Below are 18626 nucleotides of genomic sequence, written 5' to 3' on the forward strand. Positions count from 1 at the left end.
AGAAAATTAGAATATTATGAAAAATTTCAATATTTTTTTGTCATTCATTTCAGAATGTGAAACCCATATATTTTGAAGATTCATTACACATAGAGTGAAACACTTCAAATACTATATATATCCCCAGCAGGACTTGGCACCTGCCTACACTGTTCAAGGTACCAAAAGCTGCTTCAGTGACTAGGGTGTTACTGTGCTTGACTGGCCAACAAACTCACCTGATCTGAACCCCAAAGAAAATTTGTGGGGTATTTCCAAGAGGAAGATGAGACACCAGACCCAACTATGTCGATGACCTGAAGGCTGCTATCAAAGCAACTTGGGCTTCAATTACACCTGAGCAATGCCAGTGATTGCTTCCATTGCCACGCCCCATTGACGCAATAATTCATGCAAAAGGAGGCCCAACCAAATATTGAGTGCATGGAATAGAACATACTTTTCAGAAGCCTGATATTTCTGTTTAAGATATCCTTTTTTTTAAAATTGATTTTATGTAATCTAATTTTCTGAGACACTTCATTTCGGTTTTCATTATCTATAAGCCACAATCATCCAAATTTCGAGGAAAAAATGTTTGAAATGTTTCACTCTATGTGTAATGAATTTATATAATATATGGGTTTCACATTCTGGAATGAGTGACGAAAAATATTGAACTTTTTCATAATATTCCAATTTTCTAAGATGTACTTGCAGTGTGATCAAAACTCTGCTGCTGCGTCCCAGACGATAAAGTTGTACAGTGTGGTTTCTCAGCCTCGGGATACTGCTGGGCAGTAGCAGCAGTTCTAGAAATGCACATGATAGATGTTGTTGTGTCATCATTCAAGTCTGGAATGCGGAGTATTAAGGTCAGAAAGTTAAGTAATGTGTCTTTACATATTAAAACAAGAAAAAAGAAATGCTGCAGTGTAGAAATATAAAGTGATATAATCTTACACCAGACAGATCCTTCATCTCCATTTTTTTAAAAATTGGATTATTGATGAAGCTTACATTCTCATTTGTGTTTTAAGCACAGGTGGATATAATTTGCACAGAAATATTAGATTTTACTTTCAGACAATACATATTTTCATAAATATTTATAAGCAGATGAAGTATCTAATGAGGCACATTGCATCTGTAGCTTCACTGCAGCAGCGTTGTCACAAAGCATTCCTAGTTTGTTATGCTTGAGTGCACAATGCATCATGGGTAACAGTGTAAAATATGTGACGCATCAGGTAGACAGAGACCAGTGCGAGACCTCACATAATCTGATCAAGTTTATGTTCAGTTTCTGCATTTCCAAATATGTCTCATTCAGTTCAGTGTTCACAGAAAAAGAAACACGTTCAATGAATTAGTTTGCTTGAACTCGTTCATGCAAAGCACTGCAAACGGATTAGTATAATGAGTATATAAGAAAGTACTGATGGTAGTGTGAAAATCCCAGTACATCTCTAAGGTTTCATAGAATGGGCAAAAAAGGGAAAATGTCCAACAAACAGCAGATTTTTTTAAATGAATATGCTTTGCTGAGGTCAAAGGAGAATGGAAAGACTGTTTGGTGATATTAGAAAGTCAACGGTCACTCAAACAGGCACTGGCTTCCACCAAGGGTCTCTGAACACACATCATGATGAAATGTTAAAAAGGGTGGGATAAAGTAGCTGAAGCTGTGTGATCTCCTGTCAGCTAGGAGCAGGAAACTGAGGTTACAGTTTGTTGGACAAAGAAAGACTGGAAAACATTGCCTGGTCTGTGAGCCAGAAGGGTCAATTACTTCACATGAACAACATGAAAGTATCAATCCGTCCTACCTTGATCAACAGTTCTGACTGCTGCTGGTGATGTAATGGTGTGCGGGATATGTTCTTGGCACAGTTTGGGCCCCTCAATCATTTAAATGCCACAGCCTACCTGAGCATTGTTGCCGACCATCCATTTATGACCACAGTGCTTCCATCTTTTGATGGTTATTTCCACCAGGATAATGTACGGAAGCGTAGAGCTGTCATCCTCATAAAAAAAAAAAGTTTGGGCCTTATTACGTTATAACGTGATAGTTTCACGTTTTTACAATAAAACTATCACGTTATAACGTGATATGTTTTACATTTTTACAATAAACTTATCATGTATCTGAAAACGTGAACTTGGTAATTTTCGACTTTAGATGAGGAAATTTGGTGCGGGGTGGATAGGAGATCACAAATGGCTCATACAGGACTTGATAGAGTTTTTCTTCATACTTAGGTTGAGACATTGTGAAATTATGGTGCTTTGGAACACTTTCGATCCATTGTAATAAATATACGTAGTTTAAGGACAGTTTTAAAAGGCATGGGTCTGTACAGAAGGAAAAATGAGTTCAATCCCCATGACGTGGCATCATTTCCAATTGAAACTTGAGCGGCACGAGAATCGCTATGAATGCAAACATCATTGGTGCATCCAAGTGCCATCTATCCATCCCTCTTCTACCGCTTATCGGGGTTCTGATCGCAGCAGTAAGCAGGGAAGCCCCCCTCCCCAGCCACATGCGCCAGCTCTGCGGGGGGTCCCAAGGCGCCCGGGCCAGCTGACAGATGTAATCCCTCCAGCTTTCAAGTGGTTATACGTTTTTACAATAAACTATCACGTTATAACGTAATAAGGCCCAAACTTTTTTTTATGAGGATGACAGCTCTACGCTTCCGTAATAATGCACCATGTCACAAAGCTCAAATCTTTTCAAATTGGTTTCTTGAACATGACAATGAGTTCACTGTACTCCCAATAATTTCTGCCATCATCAGATCTCATCCAATAAAGCCCTTTGTTTGAACAGGATATAGTCATTATTGCGGCTTCCAAACCACCTTTGCCACTGAGAGTATGGGTCGGGTCCTCGGGTTCGCTTATTTGTGACGTGCAAGGAAGTTCTCTGACAGATACACTGAGATCCTGGAATGCGTTTTATGTGCCTTTATTGCATTTCCTAAGCTATAACAGCGCAACTAGGATGGATAAATGGATTGTTTTAACCAGTGAGATAAACAGACAGAAATGATGAATGATAGCCGTCAACAAAATTATGGCGACTACCTTACCTTAACTCTTTCATCTGCTTCCCAGGTGAGTATGTGCCTTTGTACGCTTCTGTGGATGCACACGCCCAATCACACACAGACCACCACCTCTGCCATACACACCCCACACACAGTAATGCCCCATTCACCTCCTCCTCATCTATGTCTCCTACAGTCATCATGGATTTACAGTCATTATGCAGTGTCTACAGTATTTGTGTGATGAGGGCGTCAATTATGTGCCAAAATCTTGAAGGTGTGTTTCTAACACCTTGTTCAATCTATGGCATGCGTAATAAACTGGCTAGTGTTTGTAATTTATAGTGTTCATGCATATTTGGTATGTCATTAGTCATTTAAAGAAAGGTAGAGCATCAATTTAACTGCAGGTTTGTTTTCTCTTGCAATTTGGGTTTTTCCACAATCCATCAATAATCCAGTTGTGCTCTTTTTGATTATTTTCACTGAGCAAACGTTTGTGTAGAGGGCATCATGTCTCTAGTATTATTAACTGGACAGGAAACACTGGAAGTTGTAGCTCTGTTGGTGGTTTATTTTCAGGATTTGCTTGCATTGTGAACAGATCAATCTGAGATTAACAAGATTTGACAAAGCTCACGGCCTAAAAAAGCTCACCCTCTTGAAAAAGCGCTTGCTGTGTCCCCAGAGGGCACTTTGATTCCCTCTGTCCTCCTGCCAGCTCACTTCATGCCTTGCTCTGCTCTCATTGATGTGAAAATCGGTGTACAGATACAGGAATATCAATGTCAATACGTGCGCCTGTTTATTCGCTCCACACACCTGCTCATTTGTGTGTCTCTGTGTGTTATGTTTGTGCGTTTCATTTTATTTTAAAGCTTTATCCATCCCTGTCTGTTGAACCTCCTGTGGAGTCGGGGCACAACACATAGATGAAAGGAGCAGAGGTTTTTTTTTTTTTTTTTTTTTTTTTTTATACCTACACAGCACATTTAAATTGTATGAGCCTGATATTGTGCTGTGACTTAGCTTTGGAAGACTAATTGAAAACTGAATGAACTGAATATGAGCTCTGTTTGCATGTGTGAGAGACTAACAAACGGATGGAGAAAGCAATCTGAGGTGTGAATCATTGTTTGTTCATATGTGGTTTTCAAGGGGCCCACTGTTTGACATCATTTTGTCTGAAAAGACTAAAATTGGACATTAACACAGTCCATTAAATTCTTTCTTCTTGTGATTTGAAGTTCATGGCACCCAGTATATATTGTGCTTATCTTGCCCCAAGCCCCACTATTTCAATACAGTTTTATGTCGTGACAAGCACTTTCTTGCTTGATGAAGATGTCTCAGGAAATCAACAGTCTCACAAAAGACAGATCAAGCCCCCAGAGAAAAACGTGGGTGACTGTGTGGGATTGTTGTTACGGAGCTCTCGCGCTCCCAGTCTCATCTTGCACGGCCTCTTTTTTTTCTTTTTTTTCTTTCTTTCTTTTTTTGCTGTTAAGCACTAGAGATTTACCATAAACCGACCAAGAGAACCATAAAAGGAGTCTAAAATCACTTTATGATCCTTAGTGGCCCTAGCTCATGAGAAACCAAAGACTCTGTATCCATGACAACACAAAGATGGGATCCATTCCTGGCCATTGACTCCTCTCAGTCAGCGCTGAGTGCTGAGGGAGGAAGCAGAGATAAGGAAAGATTCAATTTAATTTGCTCCGAACGGCTGCCTGCCCCTCATGTAAATGGAATAAGTAGGTTACACTGTGAGCCACACAGAAGGAAAACACAAAAAAGGAGTGTTGTCATGGTTAAATCTCCTTTTTCCTCCAGAGAGATAACTCTTCTGCTTTCTTTTTCTGTATTTTTTTTTTTTTTTTTTTTTTTTTTTTGCATTGTAGATGTTTTCATGTCAAAGACCATCTTCTCCAGTGAAACCTTCTCCCAGTGCATTTTTTTCAGTTGATCCTTTTCCAGCTGAGCTTTACTTGTGTATTTACCTGCAATCTCAGGGCTCACAGTAGGTACAGCCGAATGCAACATCTGACTTTTCAGACCTTTTGCAGAATAAAAATGGGTAGCTGGAGTTAGCGGAGCCCACACATGCTGTACAACTCCCCCTGCACACCTGTAGAAGTGTAGGCTGTAGCTTTATAGCAGTTCCCAGCTGTTACCTAAGGAGACGGGCGTGCATGTGTTCATTGTGGAATTTCTATCCCAGTCGTGTTGACCCAACTCAGCTTAAATCAATAGCCATTTCCATCTACATCTTGCCAGTCAGACAGAAATAACCTCTCATACACACTTCTTTTCTGCTGCTGTACACTCTCTAAATAAAGGTGAAGCTTTCTATCTTCAAATATATGATTTGGTACATGTGTGAGAAATGTCGGTTTCATTTTTCTTGTGGTACTTTTATTTATTTATTTTTTTTAACAGGCTCCGCTGAAATTGTGTTTTGTTATCCAAATACTCAAACACTTCTAGTATCTGCTGACTTTGATCCAAGGATTCAGCTATATTCTCTGAGCTCAGTGTGTCGTTTGATCCTCTTCTGTTTTCATTTAGCCAGGCTGGATTTGGTTACACAGGTGGCTTTTACTGGACACTGGAGCTGGTAAATGAATAAACACAGCAGCATCTTTTATAAATATTTAGCATGTCTCCTCTGTGACATACATGACAGTAGCAAGCATTTAAAACCCAAGAGATTTTATTATTATTAGGTTGTTTAAGCATTTCAGTTAAAAAAAAAAAAAAAAAAGAAAGAAGAATGAGATTATCCTGCAGTGATTGTTTTTTTTTTTTCATGTGAACTTTTTATCTCAGAAAGCTGGACATTTTGCAGGTGAAGGCAACAATCACTTTGTCTTCCTGTGCAGGTGGAAGAGGTGGTGGATGTTGGGACATTTGCTGAAGAGGACATCCACATACCCAGCATCTATGTCCATAGGGTTGTTCAGGGAGGTGGCTACGAGAAAAGGATTGAGGTACAAAACAAGTCCTATAAAAGAGTTTTCTTGAGTGGAAAGAATATATATGAAAGGTAGGAAAGCAGCACATCACATTCTTCCTATGGTGCCGAACTGACAAAAATAAGCCTTTCTTTTAAAAAAAAAAAAAAAAAAAAGAGGGGGGGTGCAGTGTAACATGGTTTTATTGTGCACATACACCAAGTACAATATATATATATATATATAATATATAAATATTTTCATTCTTGTATTTGGTCATAAATCTTCTTGAATGACGCTGTACTTTTCATCAGTCTCTTTATGATTTCAGAAACGCACGGTAAAAAAAGGCCAAGAAGAGAAGCCCAAACCAAAAAAAGATTCAGACATTGTTCGGGAAAGGATCATTCGCAGAGCTGCTCTGGAGTTTGAGGACGGGATGTACGGTATCCTTTGGCAAAGATGAAGTGAAGAAATCAGACAATCATATAAATGTTTCTGATTGTTTTTCATTTCGTTAATACAAGTATAACTACACCACGCAATGGTCAATAGCCATAGAAGAAGAAGATTTGAACCTTGGCTTCCTTTATCACAAATATGCAAAATAACTATGTTCTTTGCACCAGTTAAGCGAATAAGCTATTATACTTACATTTCTCTTTTCTTAAGCATTTCACACATGTTTTATTAATAGCACTTTTACCTTCCCACAAGCGGCTGGTCTGTAATTAACCTCTCAGTGATTTATTGTTTGTTTATTTTGGGGGGTGCTAATTTATATTCCATTGCAATCCAGCAGGACGCATTATCACTAGAGAGAGTGCACAGGTCTGTGATGGTTATATAGGCTCCTGTAAAATGCAGGACTCATTCAATTTTATGTCTGTGTATACATCTTCTAAGGTGTAATACTTGACTTAGATCTCATCAATACAATTGAAATGGTTACAGTATTTTTTTTTTAACTAAGAGACAATCAGCCAACCTTGGTATTGGTATCCCCATGCTGGCCAGCAACTTTATAAAACCAGATATCACTGTACATCTCCAAAGTGAAAATGGAATTTTGGGACTGGTAAGAGATCTGATGCATTGTCTTTATTGTTTTCCTCTTAACAAGCTAAAAAGAAGCATTGATTGTCCTTTTTTTTTTTTTATTTTATTTTTTTTTTTTATTGAAGTTAAGTAATTTTCTTTATTTTTACATTTTTTTCAAATTATGTGCTCAATATGTGGCAAGATGAATCGCCATTTCTTGGAACAGTCTCACTGCAAGCTGCAGCCCTCATTTGAAATGTGCTAGGTTTATTATATAACAGTTGGTGACAGCTTGACAGTTTTTCTTTCTTTTCCTTGCTCACAATCATTACTTGCTGGCTGGGCCTTTTAACAAAGACTTCTGCAGCTGCTTTGGAATGACTTTCCAGTCGCTGGTGTTGGCAGGAAAATGCATGTGCCTATGCCAATTCTTTATTTGTCAAAGTTTCTTTTAATTAAATGTCCTTGCTTCAGAGAGGTGCAGAGCTTACCACCTCATTCATTTCCGCTTTGTCCAGAAAGATTTGCTTACTTTGTTGTGCGTATAGCAAAATCGATATCTCATCTAATCAGAAAAATGTGGTTGTGTCTGTATATTCCCCAATAGATCAGGGCTGGTCAAGCCATGTGATATATGTGAGCATGCTTGTGGCTCCCCATGTGTGTGTATTTATCTTTCCTTCTTTTTTGTGTGTGTGTGTTTAGGGGCCGTATCCTACTGAGGATCAAGTAGATGCAGACCTGATTAATGCTGGTGAGGACTAGAGGCTACCTATCAATACAAAGAGATTAATTAATTACCTTATCTAATGAAAATAAAAAATATGTGCAGTTTTTGAGCTATTAAAAATGAATAAAAACAAACAGATCATAGGTAAGATGCAGAGGGATTTAAATTAAAAGCTGAATTTTATAACTTAAAAAAAAATAGCCTTTCATCACAGATCAAGTAGAGGAAAAAAAGGGAAATCACTTACCGGTAGTCATGAGAACAATAAAAATATATTAATTCTTCTTTGTTTTTTAAACCTTTTATTCAAGCTTGACTTCTTCAAGAGAACAAAAGCGAGTATTCATTTGGTTCCAAGTTTTTTTTTTTATTAGTGTTTGAAAGATCACCATTGCAGGACGAAGCTTTTGTCATAGACTATTGTTTTCAGTTTCTAACATGAGTAGTTCTAAATAAGATTTAGTCTGTTTGTCGGCCGTGTCTTTCAGTTATTCAGGAAATGTTTGAAGATTCTGTTTGATCATAAAAAATATCTTAGCATCACTAAAATTCTTTCAGTTGATGAAATGAGGAGTGTCAAGTGCACAGCTCTATTTAAAGTGGAAATACTGCCATGTTTTCTGTTGCTTTACCTGAAATCAACCCCATATCATGGGGAAATTTGCTTATTTTCTTAGAAATGTCCACATACCCTTGCTTATTGCAGAGCCATAATTTATCCCTGAACATTACTTTTTACCCAATCATCACACAGTTTGCTTCTGCTTCTCATCAACCCCTGTAACATTGTTTTCTTCTGTTAGGTTGTAGCTTATATTGGGTTTTGTGTATGTAAATCCATTTTCCTAGATCTGCCTCTGTTTCTTTTTAACAACCTTCCCTTTTTTGTACTTGTTCCAAATTTTAGAAACAGCTGACTGGCAACAGTCAATGTCTTTAGCCACATCTTATATTTAAAAGCCTTCTAAAGGGAATTAAGTAATTCTTTTCACAATTTCAGCTTACAGCTTTCCTCACAGAGGCCATATTTTCTGTCAATTAGCCAGGTGCAACTGCTCATTAAAGTCTGTAAGCACTCTCTTTTAACTGCAGACTGATTTGCATAATTTGATTTGTGGAGGTGTATATTTTGTATTTCAAGTTAATTTTTTTCTTTTTTTTTCTCAATTAAATCTCTAAAAAAGCTAGAAATGGCAACAATTTCATTTAATCTTTTAAGGTGTGTTTTAAAAAGCCAAAATATCAAAATTATGTTTTTGTGTTTATATCTGTGCTTTGTTTATTTTTACAAGCTGAAACAACTGAATGAACATGCTCCACGAGTGATGATCTCATAATGTTTACCACGGGCTGTGCGTGTGTTGTTGAATATACTGCTGGTATAAATTAACGCTATTACTTTGTTTTCCTGTTCTGCAGGGAAGGAGACTGTCACTGTGCTCCCTGGGGCAGCATATTTCTCCAGTGATGAGTCATTTGCCATGATCCGAGGGTAAGGCCAAACACATAAGCTTTGAAATTTATTTGTCATATGAAAGTTAGATATGCCTGACATTTAAGGGAGTTAGAGTAAGCCCCTTGAAAAACATTTTTGGTAATACCATAAGTCATTCATTGAGTTGCAGTTTATGCATTTAGCAATAAAGCAAGCACATATTTCCCCCTAATCCACATTTTTCTCCTGCACCAAACCTCCTTCTCCTATCATTAAGGACATAGGAAGGATGTGTAACACCAAACACTAACAAATGACAACTGTCATCAGCACTTGACAGCAACCTTGTCAATATACCCAAGGTCTGTGGTTTTTATTGATTTGCCTGCTGACTGATATTGCCCACCCGTGCTCCCTGCAGCATCACTTTTGTTTGTCCACCCAGCAGAAAGTCAATAGTGGTCATAAATAGTGTGGTCTCGGACTAAATGGAACCATGTTGAATTTCTGGGTGTTTGCTGCTGTGCTAAAACAATTTATGTTCCTGAGATACTGGGAAAGGATTAGTCAGTGCATGGTAGATTGTTAACTTTATGACCTACAGTACCACACATTTACACATTATTATTTTATCCTTAGTTTTATGTCTGAAAACTTTAGGGACATTAGCCTTCTTTGCACCTCTCACATCAACATTAAGAAGAGGATTAACACCGTTAAAATTAGAACTAACCCGGTATCTTTGCAAGTGTACTTGTCTTGTTATAGAAAGGGATGTACTAGCACTCTGCTCCTTATGTGTTTTATTTTAAGAGTTCATAAGTTTAATCGTTCTGAAGTTGACAGCTGTCTACTTCTGTTGTATCATTCTCTTAAGGGGTCACATCAACCTGACAATGCTGGGAGCCATGCAGGTGTCAAAACATGGAGATCTAGCCAACTGGATGATCCCGGTAAGTTAGGTTTTGATGGAACATATATATTATTTATGTAAATTTTTAGTTTTGGGATTCTGGTGTTGCTTGCTTTAAATGTTCACGGTTTTATAATTTTACTTTTTGTATTAGGTAAGTAAGTTGGATAGGTTATCATTTCTAACAGAGGAACTTCTAACAGTGTTTAGCCATTAGCTATTGCTATTTCATATCCTAAATGGTATAAAGGGATTGACTAATAATCCCAGTGATGCATGAAAAGTGAGCAAACTTCCTCTCCCTTGCTATCTGAGCTGCAGCTTAGTCTGTCTGCTTTATTGGGTAATAAACAGTGTGGCCGCAGTGTGCAGAATAAAGTTACTTCAGATACACTCACACAAATTTGGGGTGCATTCACACTAGGATAGTCCGCGAGACTCACTCTGACTGGGGACTTGGTTCAGTTGGAGGGTGCAATATTCTTCCGAACCAAGATTGCATTAATGCTGCACTCCTCCAAACCAGTCAGACCTTTTAAATAACACGGTTCACTCTCAACCAGAGGCCATGCTGCATAAGGAATTACTGAAACTTTAGTTTCAAACACATAACAGCTAAGTACAAAACCACATCACCACAAGTAATCTCCATACACTTAAGACCTGCATTCTGTCATTTAGACAGACTGTTATCGCTCTGATAGATAATTAGTAATCCAATCCAGTGCCACTTTCCTAACACCATGCAGCTGCAGTTTAATGAGTATTGAATGATTTATTTTTTCACATGCACTTATTTCAAGGAATCAATAAATATAGAAACTATATTTGTTTTCCTTGATCTAATGCATCTGCCATTTCCTCTGTTGCTTCCTTTATTGCAACTGATGTTGTTCAGCAATGTCTGTTAAACAAAAAAATTCTGTTTTTTTTTAAATTGCAGGAGGAATCTGTAGTTTTTATACAAGTGTTTGTTCCGTTACTTAAAAAGTGGTATCACTTTATGTATTTTCATTCTGCGTAAATTAGATGGTTTGCAATGATAAATTGCAGATGTACGTTAATTGTTTTGAAATACCATCGATTCTCTTTTAACCAATACTGTATTAATACCATCAGATAATACACAATATATTGCAGTTTTTAACAGTTGATTTAACTGTTGATGCAATTCATTTGAATTGCTGAGAGAAAGACTGGCTGACTGTAATCACTGTTACACACATGGTACCTCTGCCTTCGTCTGAAATTTTAGCTCTGGTCCCACATTCACAGAAAAGTCATTTGTTCTATTACTGACCTTAATCATATAATTAACACCATGGTTATCAATAAAATATTCTGGATACATCATTTTCTTTGTCCCACCATCTCTTAACTGATTACTGTCCCAAAATATTTTTTATGTCTTTCTTTTTCTGATTTAACATTTTCCTATAATTTTTTTATCCCATCTTTTTATTTGTGTTCATAGTTGCCACGTTCAGGAGTTTGCTTAAAACAGCAAGTTGTATCTGTCTGAACTTTCTTTTTTGTTTTAAGGGAACCTTTTACTTAATCAGTAAATTAAGCAATTGTCATATTTCTACCCTGAATATTAGGGCTGTGACAATATGTTTTAGTTTCGATTCGATTCCGATTTTTTTTGGGTGCCGATTCGATTTAAATTGAGATTCTCAAAATTCTTTGATATTGCTGATTTTTGTAGATTAAAAACAAAAATAAACTTATAAAACTTCTTGCTCGTAATTTTTCTTGATTTCAGTTAGGAAAAAACAATACAGTAGCCAGACCATAATTCTGCTGCTATAATGCCCAAGAAGACAAGTAAATAGATCAATAAAAAACAATAAAAATTACAAAAAATTTTATGGTGGAATAATTTTATTTAATTGAAAATATATATATATATATATATATATATATATTTTTTTTTTTTTTTTTTGTTTTAAAAAAAATTTGATTTTAAAATTTGTGAAACAAAAAATCCAGATTTTCTATTTTTCGACTCGATTTTCCCACCCCTACTGAATATCCCTTTGTGTGATGAGTTTTCATTCATTTCCAATCATTCCAAGCTTAAATTTTATTCTCATACAGATATCTGGAGGTGTTAATTATTGTGGGAACAAGTTTGACATTTTTGACAGTTTACTCTTAAAAGCAAACCATATTTTAAGCATGGTGGCTGTTTGAATTGTCTTTTGAAAGAAGAATATTTAGTCAAATGTTTTTACAGCTGGTTGTTATTAACACTAAGGAGCTGTTTGTGAAAGGTACAGTTTAATGTATGGTCTCCATTTATTTCTAGATATTCCATCGGCCAAGCTGGTCATAAAACCACAGGGGCCCCAGTCCTACTTACTGATTACTAAGGTCAAGAGCCTATTAAAAGCTTCTCCACAGCGTAGGAGGGCTAAAGCAGAAAACGACTTCCTAGGGTGCTTCCTCTCAAGGGTCTATAGAAAGTTGTTCCAGCCAGTGACTAGTTTTATAGTCGTGTCTCTAAGCACCCAAAGAAAAACAGCCACTAAGACATATCAGTTCAGACCTTGAGAATAAAACATCTGCAAGTAAACTCTTTTGACACATGGTCGGTGCATAAGGATTAAGGGATTTTTACCTCTCTGTGTGTACTTGCTTGTCAATGGCAGTTGCTGTTAAACCAATGCTTATTTAAGCATGTTATGCGTATATTGAAGCCCTACAGTGGAGCTGTTCAGAACCAAGGCATTCATCTCATTTGGTCATTTTTGACTTGGACAGTTTGACTGAAACATTGTTGGTTCACACACACATCTCTTCTTCCCTTGACTTCAGTCTTCATTATCCTCTCTTTGGAAGGGTTGGATGAAGAGAATTACATTTCCCGCCGTCTGCGATAATGAAAATTATTCACTATCTAAAGATGGGTGCAGAGCGTGAAATTAGAAATGTTTTACGTAGGAGTTGGAGATGCAGTACGCTCAGCTTGATCATGTCGATTTTAAATGCTTTTAATGTGCTAAATGTAGATGAACATTTTCCAGTTGAGAGCTTTGAAATGCTTTTACATCTTAACTTGGCCTAAAACATGAGAAAATAGTAGGTGGAGAGAGAGAGAGAATAGAATAAAGGGTGACATTTTGGTTTTCAGTATCCTATTTCATCTTGTTTAGCCGCTTGAGCTTTATCAGGTCCACCCCCACACGAAGGTCTTCCACTGGGTCGTTCACAGGAGACATTTTCATACGTGCACACATTAATTCAAAGTAAAAGAACAAGGAACAGTCAGGTCTTATATAGCACAAAAAGGTGTTTTATCTTCTTAAATATAACAAAAGTTGAAAATGATGGAGGATTTGTATCCAGTGCAAATAAATGTTTTAATGGAATATGCTAAATAATGGACTGTGAATAATAGATAAGATTAAAGCATGTTGTAATGGGTTTGAAGAAGAGGAAATTAGAAAGTGGGTTTAAAAGATTCTCGTATATTAACATGCAAAATATGACTATTACAAAATAAATTGTATGTTTTTCATAACTCAATTACAAGTAAATCTTTGTGCTTCCAGTTAAGAGCTGGCTGGTAAATTTACTTTTTCTAAATAAGTTTGTCTACTGTCATTAAGTGTGATCTAGGGAAAAGGCTTTTTATTGCCCTGTGTACTGAAGCTTTTAGCATCTCATATCTGTCACACTGAGTAAGATGGTTGTAAAAGCAGATATTTCATTTGACAGCTTATTTAAGAAATTCATTTGAGCCTAGGAAGAGTATTATATCTTTGTAATGAATGGGTAATGATGATAACGATTCTTTAATATTGTATCTATTTTCACAATCCTCTTTTCTTTTGGAAAGTGCACAAATATGCACAAATATCAGGCAAATTCTATTCCTCAAAGTTGATTTTATTGTTAAATACGTTGTGCTTTGTCAATTCAAATTATTGCAGCACAAATTCCCTCATTTACCACCCAGTCTCACTTAATATTTCTCCAATTTATTTAAATTAAAAAAAAAAAAAAAACTCCAGGTACACTGACAATACAGCCCAAAGTATATGCTGTCATGCCATTCGTTCATGTTGTTGTGGCATGCCATAACAAAAAGTTATATTTTTCAGTTTCAGTGGTCTTCCTGTCTGTTTCAGCTCCTTGGTTCTTGTGATTAGTTGTCTGGGTAACAGAGGCTCGTCGCAGTCTGTCGCTATGTTATTAAATAGAGAGCCATTTGAATCAGAAGGAGACTGTCAGGAAATCAGAAGGGGAGAGAAAGGAAGCCAGTTGGTAAGTGGGAACTCTTGGATTTTTAAGGGGTATTTCTGCCACTGACTAAAAAAGTCAACACTCGCACAACAAATGAGTAAAATGTATGCTGTTGTCATGGCAACACAAATAATGCACACAGCCCCCAAACTGTAGTATGAGATATAAAGAGCAAGTCACAATATGCCTTCCATAATGCCATTCTAATACATTGGTTTAGCAGTAGCGTATTTCTATACATCATTCCCACCTGTGTGTGAACATTTCTCTTCTGGATTTAAACTGTTTTTCACATTTTCATGTGCCAGCAGTCCTATATGTGGAGGTAATCACTGCTTGCACTGTGCTGCACAGTCGTTGCTTTCCCTCATTAACTTTTATAAACTGAGGAACGGAATAAAATCTTGGTTGTATGCCACTGGTACCGGCTCTCATTGTTCCCCACATTATCACTCCCTTTCATAGCAGTTATATGAATTTTTTTCATTAATATAAAACTTACCACAAACATGTCTCCATTTGCACATATGATGTAGAAGAGTTGAACATTGAAATAGTTCTACCTAAACAGCATGCATAAAAATGTCTTTGCCCAACATTAGTTTTCACATCACAGAGGAGCTTTTACAGCACATTTTAATTTTCTAATGTGTATTTCTCCTAATGAAAGGTGTCTAGAAAGAGACTTTTGAGGGTTCTGTGGCACTAAGATTACAGCAGGCAATTGGACACAATCAGAGTAACAAGGAAATTAAAAATCTGTGGAGCTTCAGTCAGACAGGCAAGGTCAATGTCATCAAAGCTTTGTTAATTAAATGACTGAATCCCCCCTCTGTTGGTAGCAACTAAGGCAGGGGAAATTTCCATACATGTTGCAATGAAAATATGCTAGTTCCATGCCAGTGCCCTCATGCATGTTCTGTCAGATGACATGAGAACATCCATATCCTCTGTTTGGATAGAGTACTAATACCAAAATTTGGATGCCTCCAACATATGATGAAAATTAACCATCACTGTGTGCGTTCTACTCTTTCAGAGGACAATTACATCATGGCTGGCACATGAAGCCACACATCAACAAGTGTAACATAGAAGTAACCAAGATCTATGGTTTTCATCAGTCCTCAAATGAGATTTACTTAGCAGGGTGTTATTATCATTGTACACTGACATGTCATTTGCTAAATATGTGCTGTCACACATACGGATCATGATAAGTTTGAGTTGTGTTGGATGAAGCAGCTTAGATAAAAGCTGTGTTCGATAACAACATGCAAAGCTGTTAATCAGAAGCAAGCAAATGCCAGTCCTCATACTCATAAAGGTCACTGACGATGCTCAGTGCACAGCGGAGCCCCAATCTGCTTCTCTGTGTTGGCAGCAATTTCAGGTCAGTGTGCTGGCTTTAGTGACACATTTGGCCATGCAGACATTCACACATGTCAAGTACAGACACAAGCTGACCTGTAGATCTTTACTGCTATCCAGCTGCACCCAGTGGCTGCATCATTTTATTACACATTTGTATTCATAAAATTATTGATGGCCTGTAGTTATGTCTATATTCAGAAGGAACGAGTAAAGTGTGGTCCCTGTAGAGGTTTGATAGCCCTCACATCATAACACAACCATGTAATTTCTTCAGCCTGTCAAGTATTGCATTGATGCTTTCTGTAATCATCTTTTAGATTAGTATTGGGAGAGGATTGTGGTTATAATTTCAAAAACAGATTATTTCTGTTTAAGTAGAGTATATTAGCAGGTGTCCACCTCAGACCATAGCATGAATCCCAACTTGTAGCCATCAGACCAAACAGTCCTAGGATCTGTGCACACAGAACATCTAACCCACTGACTATCACAAAGAGCATCAACACTGATCTGATAAAAAAGCAGTCAGTTTCCTTTTTGAAAATAGGCTTGTGCTGCTTTGATATGGATAAAATTGATAAAGGCAAAAAAAATATGCAAGACTCCTTGAAGAAGGAAAGTTTAAAGATTTTTGTAACCTGCATTTTGTTGTTACATGTTAAAGGATGTCGAAAAGGTCTTATAGCAATCCACTTTCACTTTGCATTCTTGAAGATAACACATGAAAGTATATACACATTATATGCTTTTCTTCACTTTCTCCAACTCACCTCCTTTCACAACAACCTTGCGTTTGCTCTCAGTTGATATCTTCTCTACCCAGCTGGCCTCCCCAGAGGCAGACAGTATCCTTATGATGCACCACATTTGGTATATACATCCTCTGGTTATTGAACAGAGAGCAAAACAGGCTCTTCACATGATTGATGAGGAAATGGGATTTTAATTCAGTTACTGAGCCGTCACCCTGTGGCCATATCTGCATGTCAGCCTTCTCTATTTGGAAACCAGCGTTGCTGGGAACAGTGTCGGACTTGCAGACAGTTTTTTTTACCAGGCTGGAGATCTTTGAGATTGTTTTTCCTTTACTAACATACTTTGAATGTTTCTCTTTTAAAAGTTAAAAAAAAAAAAAAAAAAAACTTGAATCTTTTTTTTTTGGGAATGCAAGCAAAAGAAATAAGCATATTCATTTATTTTGTTTACGCCTGGAAATTTCACCTGGAGGTTTTGTGCATGGAGTTTTCCACCGGATATGTGTAAAGTGCCAGGCATTCAAATACTTGGGCTAAAAAAAAGGCTTCCGAGCACAACTCTCTGCATTGCATATGAATTTTTACAATTGTCATGTTTTTATGCTTGGAATAAGATGCACTGGTCCCTGAATATTTGAGGATTAAATGTGTGCTTCATTTCTCTTTCCAAGATTTAGTTCTTTTGTGAGCAACAAAAGACAGAAAATTCATCAGAAGACTGAAATCCTTCTTGTGCTTCATTTGAATGCATTCATTATTATGTTTGCTTATTTAAACATAAACAAACATTATGTCAAGACATCTGAGTTTTGATTGCATTATACTGCACCTAAGGATATAAAAGTCACAGAAAAATGTTTTTATTCCTGCGCATATTTTTCCTCAAGGTCGATGGTGCTGATGTCATTGTGTCAACCACAATAAATGTCATTGTGCTAACAACAACAAAAAAGCTAACTATTCCTTCAACATCTTTCAACATTTTCCAGTTGTTTGTTTGCTTTATTCTATAATGTCAAATCTACTGTCATAGATTGAGGTATCGTTTTTGTTTTTTGTTTTTTTAAATGAATGAATAATTTAGGTAAAACTTTACCATCATTGTTTGGAAAACATTTGTGCTAATGCCACTGTATAACTTTAACACAGTTTTGTGATGATGTCCATCCTTTAAATCTCTACATTACTATTGCAGGATAAAATGAGGTGTTATGACCCCAGAGCATTTAAATATATGTGTGCATTGAAAACCCAAAGCTGCATTATGATTTTATGTGTTTTTGATGGCAGGAGGTTTGTGTTTGAGACTGAATAGCTACAGGAAACAGAAAAGCACTACTGTCATTTTTTCTTAAGCCCTTAAGTTAATGCTTTATTTTTAATTTATTTTTGTATATTTTGTTAGATTTTGCAGCTGAACTTTTGTGGGCATTTGTTGAGTTGTTTTTATTATGAAGCTTAAAAAAATTATTGTTTATTTTGTCGAACCTTAAACCAGCAAACTGGAACCAGAACACATTATTTTGCCGTCCACTTTTAGGGTAAGATGGTGAAAGGAATGGGAGGCGCCATGGATTTGGTAGCTAGCGCTGGAACAAAGGTGGTGGTCACCATGGAGCACTCGGCTAAGGTGTGTATACACATTGGAATGTGAGTGTGTTATTTTAATATGTGCTTATTTAGGTTATCCAAAAGGCTCATTCTTTTCCCTAAGAGTAAATTTAACCCATTTAAGTCAAAATGAACTTGCAATTTCCTTTCTCATAATGGGACATCGGGATCATTTATACCCACTTCCTCTTGTAATGAGTGCAAGTGCTATGGCTAAGGACAAGTCTGTTAATGGATTACTTAATGCTTTTTTACCAGAGAATGCCGACTCGCTCTGATGAGGTTCTACACAGAAAAAATTACCTGTTCATTTGTCTTCAGCTAATTTCAGTACAAGCCTAGAATTGGAGTTTGTGTTTTGGGAAGAGCCGATTAGTTACACTCATGTTCCAGCTCAACATAAATAAACCCAAAGTGCCTCTGAAAATAGAAGTAGGCAATCCAACTGAATTTGTTTACTTTTAGAAAGTCCACACTAATATGATGCAAGGGCGGTGTAACAATCTGCATTCATAGAGGCG

The 18626-nt window shown here is 36.9% G+C and overlaps 1 protein-coding gene across 1 annotated transcript in view; it reads left to right on the plus strand.

The window, feature by feature from the left end:
* The window catches only part of oxct1a (3-oxoacid CoA transferase 1a), a 47000-nt gene that overhangs the window by 16720 nt on the left and 11654 nt on the right, over positions 1–18626 (plus strand). The window contains exons 8-14 of the mRNA XM_079251291.1: positions 5924–6031; positions 6327–6441; positions 6979–7073; positions 7742–7790; positions 9186–9258; positions 10079–10154; positions 18035–18124. Of these exons, the coding sequence (XP_079107417.1) occupies positions 5924–6031; positions 6327–6441; positions 6979–7073; positions 7742–7790; positions 9186–9258; positions 10079–10154; positions 18035–18124 (606 nt within the window). The remainder of the gene's footprint in view (positions 1–5923; positions 6032–6326; positions 6442–6978; positions 7074–7741; positions 7791–9185; positions 9259–10078; positions 10155–18034; positions 18125–18626) is intronic.

Source organism: Telmatherina bonti (assembly GCF_933228915.1).
Source record: "Telmatherina bonti genome assembly, chromosome: 13".
NCBI lineage: Eukaryota > Metazoa > Chordata > Actinopteri > Atheriniformes > Telmatherinidae > Telmatherina > Telmatherina bonti.